The 21,928-nt window shown below is 45.0% G+C and overlaps 1 protein-coding gene across 1 annotated transcript in view; it reads right to left on the reverse strand.

Annotated features, from left to right (window-relative positions):
- The window catches only part of AGBL1 (AGBL carboxypeptidase 1), a 377,284-nt gene that overhangs the window by 340,740 nt on the left and 14,616 nt on the right, over nucleotides 1-21,928 (reverse strand). Inside the window, exons 2-5 of the mRNA XM_084641264.1 lie at nucleotides 12,764-12,827; nucleotides 10,825-10,971; nucleotides 9,690-9,821; nucleotides 6,518-6,611 (exon numbers count right to left, since the gene is read on the reverse strand). Coding sequence (XP_084497390.1) covers nucleotides 6,518-6,611; nucleotides 9,690-9,821; nucleotides 10,825-10,971; nucleotides 12,764-12,827 — 437 coding nt within the window. The remainder of the gene's footprint in view (nucleotides 1-6,517; nucleotides 6,612-9,689; nucleotides 9,822-10,824; nucleotides 10,972-12,763; nucleotides 12,828-21,928) is intronic.

The following is a 21,928-nucleotide window of genomic DNA, read 5'->3' on the forward strand; positions in this document are numbered from 1 at the left end:
GAACTTCCCCAGAATAAGTCTTAGAGCATAACTTTTAGAAAAAACATTCAGTCTTCATTTAACTGTTGTCAGTGATCAAGAAACCACCACAACCCTTCGTAAGTTGTTCCAATGGTTATTACCTTCACTGTTAAAAACTTACATCTTATTTACAGCCTGAATTTGTGTAGCTTCAGCTTCCAGCTATTGGATCATTTTATGCATTTCTCTGCTAGACTGAAGAGCCCATTATTAATTATTTGTTACCCAGGTGGATACTTATAGACTGTAATCAAAATTACGCCTGAATCTGCCCTTTATTAAGATAAATAGATCGAGCTCTTTGAGTCTATTGCTATAAGGCAGGTTTTCTAATCCTTCAGTCATTCCCGTGGCTCTTCTCTGAACCCTCTCCAATTTATCAACATCCTTTTTGAATTGTGGGCACCAGAACTGGACACAGGATTCCAGCAGCAGTCGCATCTATGCCAAATATAGAAGTAAACTAACCTCGAGTAGAAGTGGAGAGAATTCCCTGTTTTATGCATCCCAGGTTCTCATTCACTCTTTTGGTCACAGCATCACATTAGGAGCTCATGCTTCAGCTGATTATCCATCATGACCCCCAAATCTTTTTCATGACCCCCAAATCTTTTTCAGTCACTGCTTCCCAGCAGAGAGCCCCATCCTGTAATTATGGCCTCCGTTCTTTTTTCCTAGATGCAAACATTTACATTTAGCCTACTAAAAAGCATATTGTTTACTTGCAACCAGTTTACCAAACAACTCAAATCACCTGAGAATCTGAGTTTGGTGACTCAAGAAGTGACTGAATCAGTTCTCTTAACTTAAGTAGTCCTGGCTACAAAGCTCCAGTGAAGATTTTCCACTACTCTCACATTCTGACGAGTCTTTTTCTGGCACCGCAGTATTGCCAACCCCAAGCTTTCAAAAACCATGTGTCAGCCCCCAAAGAGTCATAAGATTTTTTTTAATTGTATTTTTTAATTTGTCTTCTGATTTTTGAGCTTTCTTGGTGGGGGAGGGGTCACATTTTCAAGCCTTCCTCGGCAATCATGAGGCCTGGAAACTTTCATTTTAAAAAAAGACCAAAAAAACAAAAAAAACCCCACACAAACGGAAGCTGAGATTCTCAGAAACATGTTTACAGGAGGTAAAAATCACAAGAGTTGGCAAAAATAGCAATGGGCAAATACTACTGAAAGAATTTTTATAAGTCAAATTTTCAACTGAATTAGCTTTGGTGGGGCTGGCTACTATGCAAGTGCCCCCTCATGGCCCAAGATACCTCTGCTGTGCTGTTTTCCCCTTCAACAAATTCCACCCTGTCTCTTTCAGTCTCACCTCTTCCTAAGAGTCTGGGCTACTTAGGTACATTTGGCATCATCTTTTACCATTTGCTAGGACACTAGTCTTTCCATCATGGAAGAAGCCCAGATAATTTTTACAGAAAATAAGAACCGCTCTTCAGGGTTTAAAAAAATCCTATAAAATTTAACAGCGAATTCTCTCTGTCAAAGAACACCACAAGATGGATAAGAAAGTCTATTGAAAGGGCTTCAGCTTCACTTAAGTTCAATGGAGCCTTATCAAAGTTCTATAGAACCCTGTGGATGTTTATTGAATTCTATAAGATTTTTTAATAAAGTTTTGCCTTTTCTTTCAAATATGGCTACTTTTGGGTAGACCCACAAAATCATGGTATAACAATGTGAGTATCGTACACACCTAATTGAGACCAACAATGTCCGTGAGTTATATAAATTAAAGCCACTTGGTATATACCCCAGTAGAGGTCAGTTGTGGCATGGAAGAGTCTGTATCTAAATAACCCACCGCTTTGCCACTGTGAAAAATAAATAGCACTATGTATCTTGTTTCCACATCTTTGCTGGCTTAACAAATAGCTCTGATCCTGGGGCTCTACAGGCCAGGCTCTTAAAATGACCTCGGTGCTTCTACTGCCTGGGCTAGTACAATCAGAGTACATCCATGAGAGAGGACATAGTAACTGGAGTGGGTGCATTTTCCATTATGCATTCCTGGCAGCTGATCAAAAAGTAAAGGTAACATCAGCCCCCGGGGGATGCCAGCTGTTCCTTCCTCCCAACAGCAGGGTAAATCCTGGTGGCATGTAGCTATAAAACTGAACGAAAATGTCAAGGGCAGGGAAAAGGGGAGGATCAGAGGCTTGTTTGGAACAAGACCATGAGCAAAACCTCCCCAAATAGCCCAGGCCACCCCCTTTGTCTCTCTTCGGGCTCCAAACAGGAGCTGGAAAGAAACCCAAAAACAAACCTACGCTCTCTTGCTCAGCTTGCTCTGCCACAGCAAGCTAATCTGCCTCTGCCTCTCTAGAGATTTCCAATTACAGTTGATCAGAAAACAGAAGAACATTTTCATATTCTTTCCCCACACACACACACACCCTGCCCCCAATTTCTGATGAAAATTTAAAGATGCCGGAGATTTTCAGACCATCATTGTCCCAGGAGTCCCTTAGAGCTGAGGGAAGAGGGAATCTCCCACCTTCCTTGCACTTTGGAGTTCCAATTTTACACTCTAGATCCACGCCAGTAGTCTCTGAGAGCACTCGCTGCCTAGTAAACCAAGTCTCTGCTTCTCTGTGGCACCGAGTGAGAGCAATGCCTTCAGATGGGCTGGAAACAGGTGCAGCCTCTCTCTCTTCTGAACAAGAGGAAAATAAAGCCTTTCAAGAAGCCGTGAACAAACATACTGTTAAACCAAAATGGGTTTATGCCGAAGTTAGTAGCATTTCCTCTAGTGAAGAGCAAGCTGTCTCCAGTCCAGCCATAGAGATGCTCAGCCACTCCTAGCTCCTTGCTCTTAAAATGTAATTAAAAGTACGGGCTCCAGGCTGGCTCCCTGGGAGGCTAAAAGCCTTCTGTTGATTCAGGTCCTGCTGGTTAACCCGTGTCTCTCCACAAGTACCGTGGGCTGGAGCACAGGGATTGCCACTTCCAGGACCCAGATGCCACGTTCACCTGTCATCTACAACTCCCACGAGGCACCACGGCAGCTCAGGCAGACACAGATTAACGTGGAACTGACTCAGAATGAAACATGTTGATTAGACTCAATCCAAACCAAACCCAAATGCTTGGGGTTGATTTTTCCAACAGAAAAATGACAAAATTTCAGCAAAAATCAAAACTGCATTTTCCATCAAAAAACACTGATGGAAAAGTTCCCAACCAGCATTAGTGAGCCGGATAAAGGGAAACAAAATGAAAGTACTGCTGATGACAAACTAAAATCATTGCTGTCCGAAAGAAATGCACTGTTTATTGCTCTTCTTTTCCGAAACTGAAGTCTCAGCCCACTTCATAGTGCACCTCACAAAAACCAGGAGTATGGATGTATCATTGTGAGCAGCTTTCAGCAGAGAGCCAGTAACTAAATAGGGCCATCGAGACCGAACACCCCATGCAGCCCAGGTGAGGTAGAGGACAAAGGAGGAAGGTTTCATTGCCTCCCTCTGTGCTTTATCTGTGCAGTGTGTAAATAGAGGAGTTCAGTTTCCAGGACAGCTTTCGCTGGTACAAAATTCACCAGCCATGCTCCATCACACTGAACTGATGAAGTCCAAGTCCTATTACACTCACATTCTGAGCTAGAAAGTGCAGAGTTACACAATTGTGCTACTATAACTAAACACTATTCTAATCACAGGCAGCAATTCCATAGGAAGGGGGGGCAGGAAGGGAGGAGAATTTGCCTATTCAGTTAAGTATAGGCATTGACACATCAATCATTTTCAATTGCTACAGTATCTGAGCCCAGGCACTCTGGAGTGAACATATTCTGGGCCACGCAGTTTCATGTTAACCAGTTCCCCAGTGAACCTGAGTCCTGAAGATAATGCAAGGCCTGAGAGGAATCTTGGAGGGGGCTCAGACAGTCTAGGAATGTAGGAGACAGTATTCTCAGAGCGGGTGATATCAGAACCACTCCACAAGGAATGTCCTGCACTCCTCCCAGGCTCAAAAGGAGGGTCCGTGGAGATTACAGAAGCTGCAAAGCAGGTCCAGGTATTTCGCACACTATTGGAAGGCCAAAAATGCAGCCAAAGCAAAAGTTAATTGAGTCCCACAAACAAGGCAGCTGCAGGAAGCTGTACATGTGCCGGGCCCACTTGGTCTTAAGAGCCAAGCAGCTAGCAAGGCAAGCAGTTTAGCCAGATTCCAAAAAGCCTGACAGATGTAGGACGAGGAGCAGTGTGTGCTGTTGTTACACTGTATTTAAAGAATGACAGCGGCATGAGTCAAGGTGTACGCTGATCGCCTCAGGGTGGTGGGAAGCGACTCAAATCACTTCCCCATGAAAAGTGTATAATTGGCCAGGTGCATTATTGGGAGATTTGGGCTGGTGATTAGGTCTCCTTCTCCTGGAATATCAGGTATTGGCCCTTGACAGAGACAGTACGCTGAGCCTGACTGACCTATGGTCTCATTCAGCATGGTAAACCTACGACCCAGTTGGTTCGGCAAATATCAGAATTCCAAGTCCACCCACGTCCATCTGCTCTTCCTCCCTTCAAGACCTTTCAGTCTATAACTAGTGCCCAGCCTGTACCCACCCTATCTGCCAACCACAGGGCCACTAACAGCACCCAGACAAGGGCCAGCCCCCTCCCTCTAGTGTCACAGACTATCTTGTCTGCCTCTCTATCGTCCATGACCCTTGCTGAGACAAGTGAGAGTGAGCATAGGCTCTGACTCTGTGGGTGCTCCGAGGCTGGAGCACCCACAGGGGAAAAATAGTGGGTGCTCAGCATCCACCGGCAGCCCCGCCGATGAGCTCCTCCCCCTCTCTCCCAGTGCCACCCGCCTCCTGCTTTCAACAGCATGCAGGAGGTGCTGCGGGGAGGGGGCAGAGCAAGGGTGGGGCACGCTTGGGGAAGGGGCAGGGGTGGGAAGAGGCGGGGCGGGGTGGAGCCTTGGGGGAAGGGTTGGAATAGGGGCAGGGCCTGACGTGGAGCAGAGGTTGAGCTCCCCCGGGGAAATGAACAAGCCGGCGCCTGTGAGAGAATGAGTACACTGCAAAAAAGGAAAGGAGGACTTGTGGCACCTTAGAGACTCACAAATTTATTTGCGCATAAGTATAAGCATAAGGAATGCATCCGATGAAGTGAGCTGTAGCCCACGAAAGCTTATGCTCAAATAAATGTGTTAGTCCCTAAGGTGCCACAAGTCCTCCTGTTCTTTTTGCGGATACAGACTAAAACAGCTGCTACTCAGAAACCTGTCATGATGCAAGGCACTGAATTTAGCCGTATGGAGTGGAAATCTATCAACTTGGAATGCATCCGATGAAGTGAGCTGTATCTCACAAAAGCTTACGCTCAAATAAATGTGTTAGTCTCGAAGGTGCCACAAGTCCTCCTTTTCTTTTTGCGAATACAGACTAACACGGCTGCTCCTCTGAAACCTGAGCACGCTGTGTGTTCAACAAGCAAGTATTTGAGCATGCGGCTCTCTGTGTGAGTTGTGTACACCGGCTACTACGTGAGCAAGCACATGGCTGTGTGAGCTGTGCACACAGGGCACCGCACAGACATGTATACTGAGCCTTGCATGAGCCAACTCATGACTGTGTGCCTGGCTGCGTGAGCTGTGAGTCTAGGGCACTGCACAGACATGCATAGCAGTAGCCTGCGTTTTCTCTCTATTGTTTGTAGCAGGCTGGGCTGGTGCAAAGCCGCTGGTGTTTGTTATCCACACCCATGTACTCCTTCCCAGTTACAGGCGTGCAGGCCTCATAAATCTTACCCTGAGAACTGGCTGGGGACAGGGCTGGAGCAGACAGCTGCATGGCTAATTTTAGAGGCAAGCTGGAGAAGCTGAGCAGGTTTAGTATCTATAGAAAAAAGTCACTTTGAAACAACATTTGCCATGTGCTTAAAAATAGACCCAGACATTAGGATTTTATTGGAGGTGGCAGGGGTCCCAGCCCATTAAAAGCCCCACATTGGGCCAATCACAACTCTCCATCTGAGAAGGGCTGGGCAAAGCTCTGCTTTAAGACAATCACTGCATCTCTTTGGTCAAGTGGAGCAGAAGCCTGCTGCAGAGTGACACAAAGGGCTTGTTACCATCAGTTGCAGAGAGGGGGCTGTCTCCACCTAACTCCTAATGCTTCACCACACTGGGGTGCGAGGAACTGATGCTGGGACCTGAACCCCATTCCTCAGCATGGCAGTGTGATGCACTGGGAATCCCCAGGACCCAGTGACAATTTGCTGAATGTTTTTGTACCTCTAAAAATGTTCATTTCACATTTGCAGTGAAGTTGTGTCAGTTTTGATTTCATTTTCTTTACAAGTGGCACCAAACTCTTGGTTCCAGACACCCCTAGAACTTTAGAAACACTCGGCTCCAGGTCTGGCTCTGACCAGTGCTGTTCGTTCTAGCTCTGATCTAAACTTGTTCATCCATCCGTACATTTGGCTACACTCGGACAGACCCAAATGGACTCCCTTGCAGCTGCTGCCTACCTGACTGTCCTGGAGTGTTTCTTGGTGTAAGGAGTGATGACTTTGAAAAGCAGCTCCATGGCTCCATTAATGCCCAGCTTGGTTCCTGCAGAGACTGGGACAACGAGAGAGACAGGGAGTTAGATCCAGAGCAGTAAGCTTGGGTTGCTGGAGTTACTGGTAGAGCAGTAAAGAGAGGAGCAGCAGCTGAGATTAGCAGCAGAGCCTCTGGGCTTCCAAATGGGTCTCTTTGACCTTTTTACAGATGTAGGAACTGAGGCACACAGAGATCAACGGTCACAGAATGACTCACAGGCAGATTCAAGACTAGCACCCCATTCTCCTAACTCTTAGCCCTGTGCTCATTCAAGTAGTTTACAGTTGCCCCATCATTTGTAGAAGATGTTGCACTCTCTAGAGACAGGTTAGGGTTAAATGGGGCCAATCAAATCCACTCACAGTTTCCAGGGGCAATTCCATGCACACGGAATATCTCCTAGGGGCTTGGAGTGGGATAGGAGAGGATTTCTTTCCTTTCTGCACTAATCCCTGTTATTTCTGCTCTTCGGATAGGTACTTCTGAGTGCAGATGCAGCCCCACCTCAGCCACTCCTATCTTTAATTCTTCCCTTGACAATGCTGTTAACTTTTGCAGTCAGACACAGTGGCATACCTGGGAAAGGGCTGCACAGAAATTGGCTGTTTGGCTTTAAAGCTAACCTACAACAGTTCATCATCAAACCTCCAACCTCACAGGGAGAAGGGAGAGCAGGGGAGATTCAGGGGCTTGAGTGAGTGAAGCTAATAATGGGGGATCTCTAGGTGAACAGGGAGGGCATAAAGCCTAAAACAGTTAAGTGCTTTAAAAAAAGACAGTTTATTGTCCTAAGAGGGGGAAAGAATGAGAAATCAACATCCCCATCAGCAGCCAGCAGGAGTCTTGGATGCCTGCCCCAGGCTGGGTTTTTTGGCTGCTTTGTTACTAACTATCCCCCACTGGCCAGAAAGCTGCCAAAGGGCCCATCAGCTTATGTGGATCTCAGCCAAGTCATCCCGCTGATGGAAAATCTTGGAAGGCTCACTGGCTACTTTCACAATAGCAAACTATTCATGGGGACAGTGCAGCGTACACAGCTGCTTAAACTCTGCTCCCTGCAGACCGGGGGGCATGCTGCACACAGGGCTGGCAGCCCACGCTGGGAAAGGAGCAACCCAGGACAATAAGCAGCTACAGTGAGATCTTAACAAGGTCGGGCTGGCTGCTTAGATTCCTACCCGCAAGGACCCTTCAGGGTGTTATATGCTCCTGGGTTCTCTACTGCTCCAGTCAATTAGGTGACTTGGAGGGAGGGAAATTCTCCAGTTCTTTACCACATCCGTAAAAGCCTCAGCCTATCCCAGAACAACACCTATGTCCTGGTTATGTGCAGATGTGGCACTGAACTAAGAGCCAGTGCTGAATGGGGTGGAGGAGGTAGGACGTTCTGAGGCACTGGGGTGGGGTTCACCAGGGGAGGTTGTGCAGACCCTAAGGATTAGGCCTATACAGCACAGCACAGTGATGAATTCCTCCTCAGGCCCTTGGTGGGACGTAGGAACTCAGGGACAGAAGAGATTTAACCAAGTTGAAAGATTTTGACTATGAATTTGGGGGGCGGCGGGGATTAGGAACAAAATTTTTTGCATTTTTGCACCAGTTTCTTATGGAGATGCTTAGGTACTATTGCAGTGGGACTTCAGGGTCACTTTAATGAACTAGAGAGTGTGTTTGCAGGGCTCAGGGTCCTGACACTAACGGAAAAGGTTAAAGGCCACAGTGCAATGGGCTAAAGCCTCTGAATGGGGATGCGGGTGCACTTAACGAGAGCAGAGGGAGTGTGGAAAAGGGCTCAGGGTGGGAGGCAGCTCTGGGTGAACCTGCAGCTCTGTAACCCAAATTAAGACACATTTCAACTGCTGTCTCTATTACACTCACCCTTTCGAATGCCACTTATCAGGCAAGAGGACTGAATGCTGGGAGCTGGCTGCCTGCCTGAGAAGGCCCATAGCATGAGGCCAGCTCCTGTGTAAATACAAGACCTAGAGGGCTAACAGCCAGTAATGTTAAATCTTAGGAGGAAAGATTTGGAAAGCTGGATGTGTACAGCTCGGCCAGACGGTGATGTGAGTATACAGCAGGGGAGAGGGGAATAGGACAACCATCTAGAATGTTCTGCAGGGGGAAAGTAGCCAGGAGGGAGAGGAAGTGGTTAGGTAATGCAAAGGGATGCAACAGGATGAAAGTGAGCAAAGGGAAATTTGTACTGCCTCTAAGAAAACATTTCCCCATGGGGAAATATCTGAATGCACAGTGGTCTTTTGAGGGCAGAGCTAGGAATCCCAATGCTTGAGTCACTGAACACCGGAGAATACTCCGGTGGGTACGGCTCCAGTTGGGGACTCAGAAGGTCAGGGTTCAGTCTGTCACAGACTTCCTGTGTGACCTTGGATAACTCATTTGTCTCTGTGTGCCTCAGTTACCACTCTGCACAATGGGGATAATAGCACAATGAGGATAATAATCCCTAACTCACAAGGGTGTTGTGAGCATAAATGCATTAATGATTGTGAGGAGGATAGTATTAGGGTCCATGTAAGTACCTAAGATATCTAGAATAGACTGAAGGGAACGATCCTGCATCGTCTGGACTAAATGTTTTTTACACAACTATTTTCTGTCTTCTATAGTCTTTGGATGAGTAGGTTCACTGAATCTTACAGTGAAAGATCCCTCTGAGAGTTACCCTTCTATGAGAGGTTTCAGAGTAGCAGCTGTGTCAGTCTGTATTTGCAAAAAGAAAAGGAGGACTTGTGGCACCTTAGAGACTAACCAATTTATTTGACCGTAAGCTTTCGTGAGCAACAGCTCACTTCATCGGATGCATCTGATGAAGTGAGCTGTAGCTCACGAAAGCTCACGCTCAAATAAATTGATTAGTCTCTAAGGTGCCACAAGTCCTCCTTGCCTTCTCTGAGAGCGTACCTAGAGCTATGCTAGCTCTTGCATATGATTCTATCTGTTATCAATCACAGATGCCAATAGCTTACTTATAGATGCATATTTCTGTAGCAGAGGGACCATTAGCTTGCATTGTAGCAACTGCAGAAGGAGCTCCGACTCTCACTGGCATGAGAAATGGAAAGGAGCACTTACCACTAGAGGCATAAACCCGCAGGACCCAGAGACAGTGGATGAGATTCAGGTGGTGAGTCAGATTTTTCCTTGCCAAGCTCAGGGTCACATCAATTGCGTCCAGTTTCTGCACTTTCAACCCAAACTTCCTATCTGTGAAAGCAAAAAGGAACAAAATGATGGTGAAGAAAGAGTGGCTTTCACAGGGACACAGAAATGCCGCATGCTGTGGTGTAATCATGCCGCATCCTTCAACAGGATCTTTTATAGGAAGATCTCAAAGCAATTGCAAACAACATTTATTACTAAGGCCCCACAATCCCCCTGTGAAGGAAATCAGTATTCTCCCCCCCGACTTTTACAAATAGATAAGATGAGGCACAGAGGAGGCTGGTGCCTTGCCCAGTGTTACATTTTCCATACGCAAAGAACAGTTTCAATGACCTATTTTAAGCTAAGGGAAACAAGACGGAACTAAAGTAAAGTCTCCCCAAGAAAGAGCTATGTGGGTGCCTCTCCTCTATGACGTGCTACATCAAAACGCTGTCTGACAAAAAATGTAGCTGGTTTTGCAGATGGCCAACTGCCAGAAATGTACATAGAAAACAAAATCATAAAAATGTTAGCACTTCACAGATAACGCTTCCACTGAACTTTGGGTGTGAAGAAGAAAGCTCAAGCCTCCCAGCTGTGCTGCAAACACTGAACAACAATCTCTCTGATGATAGAGACACAGCAGCAAGTGAAACTTGTTTTTGAATGTGTTATTGGGATACAGAAACCAAGTCACAAGAGAAAGAGCCTTTGTAAGTTACCATGTCTTGTATGGGAATCACTTACTGCCCAGCTGGGCTTTATCGGTGACACAAAATGCTGGTCAGGAGCTCAGAATGAACTCCATTATAGAATCTCTCCCGCCTGGATTGCCATCAGCTGTGCCTATATTCTTAGTACAAACTTCTAGCCACTAGCGGGTGAAACTATTAGGAGGTCTTACAACACTCTGTCCCACCCCCCAGTCGCCAAGCCAGCATTCAGTGCAAAGTGTCCTGACTTGTTAAAACACTCACAGATTCCAGTACTGACCATGACTGTGACCTTTGGAGCCTTCTGCTCCTCCCTCCCCATCCTTTAAGTAATACTGGCACAGCAATACCTCTTTGGCCTACTTTAGCCAGGAGGCGAAGCAGAGGTAAAAGGATGCTGTAGTCTGGCTGGGCTGTCTGGGCAACATTCAGCAGAGCCTGCAACAAAGCTTCACTCCCCCCTTTGCTGACCATGTAGTGAATTCGTCGGTCTGTTCCTAAGGGCAGAAAATTAAAAAGGAGGGACAGTCAATAACTTTCCTGTCGCAGAGCTTTAGACCTAGCAATAAGTGAACATTATATGATTCAGAGGAGGCTTATCAGACCTAAAGAAGCCCACTACATGACCCTTCTCTGGTGTTTTCTTGCTCAGACCATTATAAATATAAGGGCATTTGCAAAATGTACATCTGGACTTGGATTTCAAACACCCCCAGAGTTTGGAGCTGTGGTTCAGGCTCATCTCTACTCTATGTCAAAACCATGTGTGATGCTGCTCCGTGCTGCAGCTGCTATTATCTATATAAGCCACCACCTGCTGAAGCTTTCAGTGTGCATTGAAATGGGTTGGAGTAGAAGCAGCAGAGACTCTGATAGATTTCAAAGAAGTGCAATGCTCAGTGATCTTTCCCTAGATATTGAAAGTTAAATAAGTGAAGGGAAAGAGTTCCAACAGTGCCTAGGATAGGGGAATGAATCCTAGGAAAGCTCTGGAGTCAGCCTCCAAACAAATAAGGTCTCCAGAGAAACCAAAGGCTAACCCTCTGGGTCCTCCTGTGTCAACAGCTCATAATCCACAGGCATCTTTGGCCAGCTGTGAAGTTTTCTACTGGAAACCCAGGCTGGGAGTATTGTGGAAGCAGTCCATTCAGTCCCCAGGGGGCTCATATCATCCACAGTGAAGCCATCTAGCTGATTGAAGAATGATATAGACTCCAACAGAGAGTCACAGCTGTGGTTATGATGTCTCTGATGGAGCTGGGGGGAGAGGGAGAGTGTAAAGTAGGAGCATATGAGGCTTGCAATAGGGATGTAAACAACTACACACACACATACACACACAGAGCCCTGCATTTTGGCAACTAGAGTTAGCTGGAAAAATTTTAACAAAAGGACATTTTGATGAAAAATGGAGGGGAATGCTCTGCTAGCAACTTATTTTCCCTTCTTGTGGCCCTGAAGAAGGGAAAATAAGTTCACCTTCACTGTGAACATGCAGATAGAGGAGACTTTGAAAATAGTGTAGTCTCTGTGGTGCGTGGATTACTACACCCATGGAGAAGATTTCATACCACTGAAGTGAAGCAGAGGAGAAGCTGTTCATTCCCCTGACAGTTCCAAGCACTTTTTTTTTCTGAGGGGAAATCAACTACAGAATCAAATTGCTGCAACCCAGGAGGCTGTCTCCTGCTCATATCTCATGGTTCGCTCTTTCCAGTGGGCCTGGTGACTGAACATTTCCAGTGTTCCACTCCCTGGGAAGATTGAAACATCTTGAGAAGCAGTTAAATTAATGGCCACCTTTGAAATTCACAGGAATATTTTCCCCCTCTTTCACCATGTGATAAAATTAAAAAGGGTACAGGAACCCCCCCCCAATCTTCCGTATAAATAGGAGGAAAAGCTGAAGGGCTATTCACGCAAACTAGGCAGAATTGATCTAGCAAACACCTGACAGAGATATGTTGATGTCTGCTCTGTGCCCTGTTTTAGTCCCACCCATCTTCACTCTACAAGAGAGGAAGGATGGTCCAGTGGCAGGGGTGTTAGCTGGGACTCAAGAGACCCAGATTCAATTCCCAGATCCCCCCCCAGATTTCCTGTATGACAAGGCAAGTCACTTAGTCTCTGTGTCTCAGTTCCCCATCTGTAAAATGGGGATAATAACACTGCCACGTCTCATGGAGTGTTGGAATTGTAAAGACATTTCAAATGTGAGGTACTCAGATTCTAAAACCAAGAGGACCATCTAAGTACCTAAAATAGAGACATTAAGGCATCAGTACTTACCAATAGAGAGTAGGTCTGTGAGAATGCTGAGAACATTGAGGATCACATCCTTGTCATGGGAGCTCTGCAAGAGGAACACAAATGCCCATCTTGATGGATGAACTCAAAATAGTGAGGCAAGGGGTCTACTTTCCAAGACATTCAATGCTATACAGGGCTGGATTAGAGAGCAGAGGTCTCTGCGGACCAGAGGCATTGCTGTCCCACTTGGATAATGGGTCCTCCTAGACTAATGTGAGCAATGGGTGTGGGTGGCCTCAGGCTAATAATGGATTTTAATGGCCACCTGGTGTCATATTTATCATACCACATAAAAAGTGGTGTTTAAGATATGGGGGGTAGCAATGGGCAAGAAGAAAACCATTGAGAAATCTCTACATTTGAGCCAGCCTGATTGACATGACTTTGCATATTTCCTTACTGCTTTAATTTTGTTCTGTCTATACACCTTTCCACTGCATTGCCTGGCCTGACATCATCCCCAACACATAACTTAATTTAGCACAAACATTGAACCAGAGTCTGCAGTGGATTAACAACAACTTTGACAATGGGGAAAAAATGCAGGAAGAGGTGAAATATGGAACAACTTCAATCACTGTCTAACACCTTGTATCCAAGTGTTTTGGGATTAGCCAGTCCCAGAGATTCCATCATTTGCTGATGATGGAGTTGAGGTTGTATGTTGTTTTTCTAAAACTTCATTTCTTCTTTTCAGCTTGGTCTGGCCAGCTCTTCCTTTTTCGATCTGCACCTAAAATTCTGAAAGTTGCAAAGGAGACATTGTACAACACACACACAAAGTAGGCATTTTGGGTATTCTGCAGCAAGGGCACCTCTTACAATCACTCGGTGTCCCAATCTCATCTCTTTTAAATGTTGCTTTGTACCCTATAATGGCATTCCAAAGCCTGCCAACCAAAGCAACAGAGCAGACAGGAATTTTCACAAGATGAGAGGTTCTCTAGGCGTATTTTTAATGAAGACTAAGTTAACATTATCTGGTGTAGGTCATGCAGATTCCAAATGTATGGTGGATCCAAATCAAATCTTGTACTTAAGGGAATGGGATAAATTCAGCTGTTCTTGGGGAGAGGAAAACCACTGTTTAGACTAACTCCTGCAATTAGTTGGTGGTATAGAGTAGACACCCATCTGAATCTTCCTTATGCCGATAAGATTTTGCTACTGGAAAGTGAATGAGGAAGGATTTAGTGGTTACAGTCTGTATTGACATGAGGGATATGTAGGTTCAGTACTGGACCTATTATTTTTCACAGGAATTCCTAACATAAAATATAAACCTTACATACATGTAGCACTTATCACCTAGGAGGAACTTCAAGTTCTTTGTGCAAGCCACAATATATGTAAAGGAGTCACTTCGTCTCCCACCAAAATCATAATGATAATATCTTTAAAATATACAATACCTGTCTTCCTGATGGCTTTGAAGGGTTTTAGAAACATACCCTACTGTTACACAGTCTAGATACAGGGGGTCTCTTCAACAGTCACGAGAGAGCTAGGCACCTCTGGCATGCTTAATATTTTACAGCTGCACCACACAATATAGTTGAAGACAGGGAGAGGAGAATCCCCTATCTAATTGAAACTGCAATGGGAATGCTAGGAATCCCAAGTGCAACCCCTTGGCTGTCTGCATTATGGTACAGTCTTTAATTACATGATTACATACTACTTTTTCCACAGGACCCTTGCCTCAGTCAGTGCACAGGATGATGTTCAGGGAATGTATCAGGGCTGTGTAGTTCAGGAGGCAGTTGTTTGTAAGACCCCGCTTCCTCATTTGTTGTAGAAGTTGCAGGGTGTGTAGTGAATGAGTTAGGGAAGTGCAAAAAGAGAAAGGATGATCTCAGGACAAGACAATGGAATGCCACCTTGAAGAACTGGATGCTATCCCTGCCTCTTCCATACAGTTCTTATGTAATGTGGGGAAACTCACTTAAACTTTTCACAGGTGGCTACTAATTGTGTGTTCTTCATATTTGGGAACACAAGCAAGCTTACTTCTGGCATTTCCTAACATTTGAGTGTTGACTTTGCAACCTTAATAATGTTGTTTTAACACCATTTTTTTTGCATGTAATATCATAGCTTTTTTAAAAAGCAAACTGAAAATACAGAAAATCCACCATGTGCAATGACACTGCCTTCCATATGTTTGATCAGTAGGATTGGAACATGTAGATCCACCTGACAGATCTTGCTACTTGAGGTAAGAGTAACTGATAAAACAAACAAGGAGTAAAAACAACAAGGAGTCTGGTAGCACCTTAAAAACTTAACAGATTTATTTGGGCATAAGCTTTTGTGGGTAAAAATCCCCACTTCTTCAGATGCATGGAGTGAAAATTACAGATACAGGCATAAATATACTGGCACATGAAGAGAAGGGAGTTACCTTACAAGTGGAGAAGCAGTGTTGACAAAGCCAATTCAGTCAGGGTGGATGAGGGCCGCTCCCAATAACTGATGAGGAGGTGTCAATACCAAGAGAGGGAAAATTGCTTTTTAGTGAGCCAGCCTCTCCCAGTCCCTATTCATGCCCAAATTAATGGTGTTAAGTTTGCAAATGAATTGTAGCTCTGCAGTTTCTCTTTGAAGTCTGTTTTTGAAGTTTTTTGTTGAAGGATGGCTACTTTTAAATCTGTTATTGAATGTCCAGGTAGATTGAAGTATTCTTCTACTGGCTTTTGTATGTTACCATTCCTGATGTCTGATTTGTGTCCATTTATTCTTTTACATAGAGACTGTCCGGTTTGTCCAATGTACATGGCAGAGAGGCATTGCTGGCACATGATGGCATATATCTCATTGGTAGATGTGCAAGTGAATGAACCCCTGATGGTGTGGCTGATGTGGTTGGGTCCTCTGAACAAACTAAGGTACAACAGTTTTTCTTGAAGTCCACCCTGGGTTTGTTTTGAGGTTGGTCCAAATTCACAGTATTGGCTCTGTGAGTCACTCAGAAAAAGGTCTGCAGAAGCCCAGCAGAATTCTGCAAATTGTTCTTTCTCGGTGACATATGCTTAGATCATCTGCTTCTCTTGCACATTTCTTTTTTTCACTAGGGCTCAATCATGTGAGACCCTATATCCCTTCAACACTCACTGATCTTAAAAGGAAAGGAAAGAGACCAGTACCCAACTCACAGCAGGTGCTCACGACCTTGCAAGATTGGCCCTTTTTCTCCTGACTTTCAGGGGTGATGAACACCCACAAACTCAGGGGCTTCAACTAGCGATGCCGATTTTCAGTACCTTTGAAAAACATCAGACTGTCCTCTCTGTTTTTTTCTTGATGTCTCTCAGTATCCCTTTATCTTGTAGGTGAATGGATTTCACATTTAGGTTTCAGCAGTGAAGGCTTCATTGATTAATGCTCCTATTACACTGGGTTGTTTATTTTAGCTGATTGGATTGTGGGTTTCCTAAGCCATTAACACAAATAGTGATGACACAAGGTATCTTCTGAGTTCCTGTGTGCTTTATTGAGGAACTCAAATGGACAAGGAATGTGAGGGGCATGAGGGAGCGTATTTAAAAATGTTAAAATTAGAGCCAGCAGAAACTGCCACACATTCTCTGAACATTTATCCTGAATATTTAAACATATTTACTCGGACTGTGTCTATGATCCTTCTATTTGCTGGACATCAATGCTCAAATGATGGAGTTTGCTGGCAGGTGTGTTTGTGTAACCAATGGATGACAAACTGGACCCAACAAAGTCACCTATTGACCTGAGCTGTTAGCCAAACTTCAGGATCTGGCCCTGCAAGAGTTCAAACAGCAAAGAGATGATAAAAGTTTGGTTTCAAATGCCGGCATCACAGATAATTACAAAACAAAACATTCTGCTGCACATGCTTTTCCCCCAGGGTGAGGATGAGAGAACAAACATCTGACACGTTGCTTGAGCACTTTCCAGTAGTGCCTTCAAAACTAGATAAGCCTGGGATAAGAATGTATACAGAATAGAATCAGATATGCCCAATACCCCTTTCCTCCTGGTTCTTGTGCTCCTTAGAAGAAGGGTCAGACAGATCGGAGGAGAAGCAGACCAGAAAATGCGAAGGGAAAGTAGAAGAGAAAGGATCTTGTGAGTGTGTGTCCAACCACACAGGACTGGAAGGAGTTCAGGTGATCAGGTAGGCCTATTAACTGCCCAAGTTGCACCTGGAGGAGAAGCCAGGGAGGGCTGGGACCTAACTGCTGATGGCACCCAGCTGAGGAGGAAGAGGCAGACCCAGGAAGCTGGCACCAGACTGGGGCAGCAGTCACTTGCTGGGAAGAGGGAGGAGGGTTTGGAGCTGATCTACCCGTAGAAAGGGAAGGAAACCAGAAATTGTAGGAAGCAGTCCAGGGAAGCAGCAGCAAGGGCTGAGACAGTAAAACCCAGAATTGCTGGTTGAGGGTCCTGGACTGGAACCCGGAGTAGTGGCCAGGCCTGGGTTTCCCTCCTGGCCACTTGCAGTGCTGAAGAAGACTGTCTGAGACTGTTCAGGAGGACTTTGGGTAAACCCCCCAGAAGGGAAGCCACATAGTGACCAGGGCCGGCTCTAGGCACCAGCAAAACAAGCAGGTGCTTGGGGAGGCACATTTCTAGAGGTGGCCGCCCCTAGAAATGTGCCCCCGCCGCCTCAGCTCACCTCCGCTCCGCCTCTGCCGCTCCGCTTCTCCCCCCTCCCTCCCAGGCTTGCCGCGTGCGAAACAGCGCGAAAAAAAAACGGGGGCGACCAAAAATTTTTTTGCTTGGGGTGGCAAAAATCCTAGAGCTGACCCTGATAGTGACCCAGCCAAAGGGCTGAGTCACCAAGAGGAGACTTTGGTTCCTGAGCAAGAGGGACTGCAGGGTGAGATGACGGAAGAGACATGATTTGTGGGGGTGGGCATGAGCAGCTAATCCCCAAGATAGCCAGGAGAAGGCACCACCAGTGGTGAGCGAACCTGGTGACAGGCCCATTTAAAGATGCTAAGGGGAGGCCCTGGCTCCTTGAATACTGCCTACAAAGTGACATCTTTAAACCTCCAAGAAAGGTAGCCACACCTGTGGAGAATCATGTAGTCCTCAAATTGTACTTTGTGTATCTAAGGGGGCCTCCCTCGAACAGGACAAGTGTCTGACAAGTTTCTGCTCCAGTTTCCAAATCTTGGAACTAATACTCTCTCACTTCCGTATGCCTCTCTTAGGCACCACTTAAACCAGTATTCTGCTTACGTATGCCTCACCAATCTCCATTCCCACTAGAGCTAACTACCAAGCCAGGTGCTATTCATCATCCCAAAAGAGGCAGCTGTAGAATTTATACCATGTATATAGCATATGGTGGTGAAAAGGTCTTATCTCTGTGTTCAACTGAAACACGGTGTGTTTAGTTCACAGCATCCAGGAACCTGAAGTGCTGGTTTCCTCTCAGTTGTTTGCCACTGAATGTGATAACTTGCAAGAGTCTCTCCAAAACACACCAGATCACCACTGAATATGGTGACTAGACTCCATTCAAGATCAATGGGGGGTGGGCTGTCCAGACAATTGGACAGAAGCCATTGCATCAAAGCAATTTTCTCTGTGGCACCTGTGAGTGCTTTCCTTCTAGTCATTGGAAGTAATGAATGCAGCACAGTGCAAGATAGAACTGATTCAAACCCAGTTGCAAAGTCCAAACCCAGATCTGAATATCCTCAAAATCTGGGGGTGTTCAGATGTAGCATTTTAGTCTGGACTCATCTCTAACCAAAATTACTTTTACAAAAGCGAACAATATGGGACTGGTGGAAACCGCATGTGTCTAGGAATATGCTATGTGCCCAAGGAACCTTGCAGTATAAAATACAATTGATTGTACTTATATCACCTTTCACCTGAAAGTCACAAAGCCCTTCACACACAGTAGCCTCACAACTGACTCCCCAGATCATGAAGTAGGTCACTTTGAGACATTACCCCCATTTTACAGATGGAGAAAGGAAGGTGAAGCAAAAGCCCCACAGTGAATTAGTGGCAAAGCCAGGAAGAGGGCCTGGATATCAGTTGTAATAAGATGTGGTGAAAGACATTTGTATGCTGAAGGAATTTCTAACTTAGTCAAACACATGCATCTGTTTCACTACCAGGATTATGGATCACTGCATTTTCCTATTGCTCTCTAAGTACTAATAAAACACAAAGTGTTTATTGTGTTTGAACAAGGATTTCCTCCCATTGGACCCATCTTCTCCTCCCACCTAGCTAGGAGGTCATGGAGAAGAATGTCATGTCCTAAAAGAATCCATGTGACAGTGCCCTGTGAAGTGAGCAAAGAAGTATCATTCATTTATTAGTATGATTCATTATGGGCCTAATTCTGCCACCCTCACTCATGTTGAGTAGAACCTAATCCTTCAAGAAGAAAAGGAGTACTTGTGGCACCTTAGAGACTAACCAATTTATTTGAGCATGAGCTTTCGTGAATGCTCACGAAAGCTCATGCTCAAATAAATTGGTTAGTCTCTAAGGTGCCACAAGTACTCCTTTTCTTTTTGCAAATACAGACTAACACGGCTGCTACTCTGAAATCTAATCCTTCAAGAGGCTCAGTGGTTTCAATGGAACTCATCGGAGAGTAAAAGCACTACTCAGCATGAGTAAGGATAGTAGAATCAGGCCCTTGTTTATGGAGAATGACATTCATCCCTACATACAAGTAGGAATCCATCAACATAGGAAATAAGTATGTGTACAGACCTTGACCTGGCTCTCTGCATAGGGGTAAATTTCACCTACATTGCTCAAAAGGGTGTACTGGTATTTTACATAACTTAATTGCAAGGCTGTATACTAGGGTAATTCTGCAGGCTGTCAGGGAAGAGAGGCATTTATTAAAATCTAGATATCTGCAGCAATTCGGACCTGATGGCCTGCAATTTCCTGGATCCCTTGTTTTCCTCCTTTTTATAAACAGCTATGACCTTTTGTAAAAGTTCCTCCTGTCACAAGGTTCCTTTGTGTCACTTCCTCCTTCTATCACTAATGCAGCCCTGATAGAGCAATTCTTGTATTATACAGAACTAATGGTAAAACACATTAGTATATAACCTGAAAATGCTTCTGTCAAATTGGAAATTTTTTTAAAAAAATCAAGAAACTTTGAGATAAATCAAAACACCTGATATTTTGCAAGGGGCTTTTAGACTTTTCTTTAATGTTCCCTCAGCAATTAGTACCACAGATAATTTTCTCTCCGGGTTAATCTCTTATTTCACAATGAGTCGCTTGCGATATTTAAGGACTATGGCCGGACTGCATGTGATCATCATTCACGTCTTCCTTTTTTAAAATCTATTTTCTACATTTATGCAAAATTAGCTTTCTTTAGTGCCATTATTCTGTCATCATTCTTTCATAATAAGGTTTTTATATGGCTCTAGAGATTCTTGAATAATGATTCCTTCATGTATGTTAACTCCTACTGTTTATTTGCATTTATTTGATTTATATTTGTGCTGTTAACTGTATTTTTAATTATAAAATAACTACAGGATTTTAAAAAACAACTGTTTGATTCAAACATTAAGCCTTCACATGACACATCTCGGAACTAAGTTTAATAATGACATCAGAAAAACAGCAATATGGCTGTTGATTTCGATGGTGAGGATGAAAAAGCAGCAGGACAAATGCTACAATCTGTGTTCAGAAGACTTTATAGTCTTCTATAAAGACTTCTTTATAGTCTTCTTATAGAGGTCGCTCCAGAGATTATGCAGTCGTCCAAAAAAAGTGGATTTGTGAATTAAAGAAGTCTTTGCTAGGTATAGTATTTGTCAGAGTCCAAGCGGTCTCCAGGATCCATGGAAGATTTCCTGGTATACTTGTTAATAAAACCACAGCAGTCTCTAGGGTGGGGCATTTTTAGTCCTCTGGAGATGCCACACAGCAAGTGCAAGCATGTGCTAGTGGAAATAAGCTAGCCATAATGAACAGAGACGATGCGGTCACTGCAAGGCCTACTCCTCTGTGCTCCTGCTCAGTGGAGGGAAGGTTAAAGGTACAACTATGCCTTTTCTCAATCAATATTATAATGGTGCTGGCCCACTTTGTGTTAGACGGGGAGCAGAAAACTATGTCAGTGTGGTAATACTCCTTTGCTACACATTAATCTGCTTATCCTCTGCATGCTAGAGCAGTGGTGTGGCGTAAGGAACATCCTAATAGCGTTCAACACCTATTCTTTTCAATTGCTGTAGTGCCCCTCCCCCTGCACTTATCTAGCCCAGTGTCATTGATGCTTTGTGGGACAACAATGGCAATGCTTTGATTCGGTCAACACTAGCTGCTAAACTGTTTAACGCTTCTCCAGGCAGAAGTAGTGGAGACAAATGGCTGCCAACTGTCAACAACATGTCATTTTCCTAGTGTAGACAGACCCTGAAAATGACTAGTCTAATTTTCCTGTCCAACCTGAGTGGGGGGTGGAAAACAAACCAACAAAAAGAAACACCATCAATAAATAAAAGGCATTATCATCCCACGGTCTGAAAGCTATTGACTTTAATGTCAGAAGGGACCATCATGATCGTCTAGACCAGGGATTGGCAACCTTTGGCCCGCAGCCCACCAGGGAAAGCCGCTGGCGGGCCAGGACGGTTTGTTTACCTGCTGCGTCCGCAGGTTCGGCCGATCGCAGCTCCCACTGGCTGCGGTTTGCTGTCCCAGGCCAATGGCAGCTGCAGGAAGCGGCAGCCAGCACATCCCTAGGCCCGCCCCGTTTCCCGCAGCCCCCATTGGCCTGGGAGGATGGCGAACCACAGCCAGTGGGAGCTGCGATAGGCCGAACCTGCGGATACTGCAGGTAAACAAACATCCTGGCCCACCAGTGGATTTACCTGACTGGCCGTGTGCCAAAGGTTGTCGCTGATCTAGATTTTGGCAATGTCCTTTTAAAATCAAAACCCGTCTCCCTTAAAAGGAAGCCAAGTTGTTGAAGGGTCTGATTTGGACACTTAGCTTTGAGACCACACTATAACAATGCCTTTAAAAAAAACCTGTGACTCATGCACGAGATATACAGCAACAGAAAGCGGATTCCTCCATGTAAAAGGAAGAAGGATTTTTTTCCCCCAGCCATGGATATGCCAGGTTGGCTGCTCACAATAAGCA

Source organism: Lepidochelys olivacea (assembly GCF_965140295.1).
Source record: "Lepidochelys olivacea isolate rLepOli2 genome assembly, chromosome: 10".
Classification (NCBI taxonomy): Eukaryota; Metazoa; Chordata; order Testudines; family Cheloniidae; genus Lepidochelys; species Lepidochelys olivacea.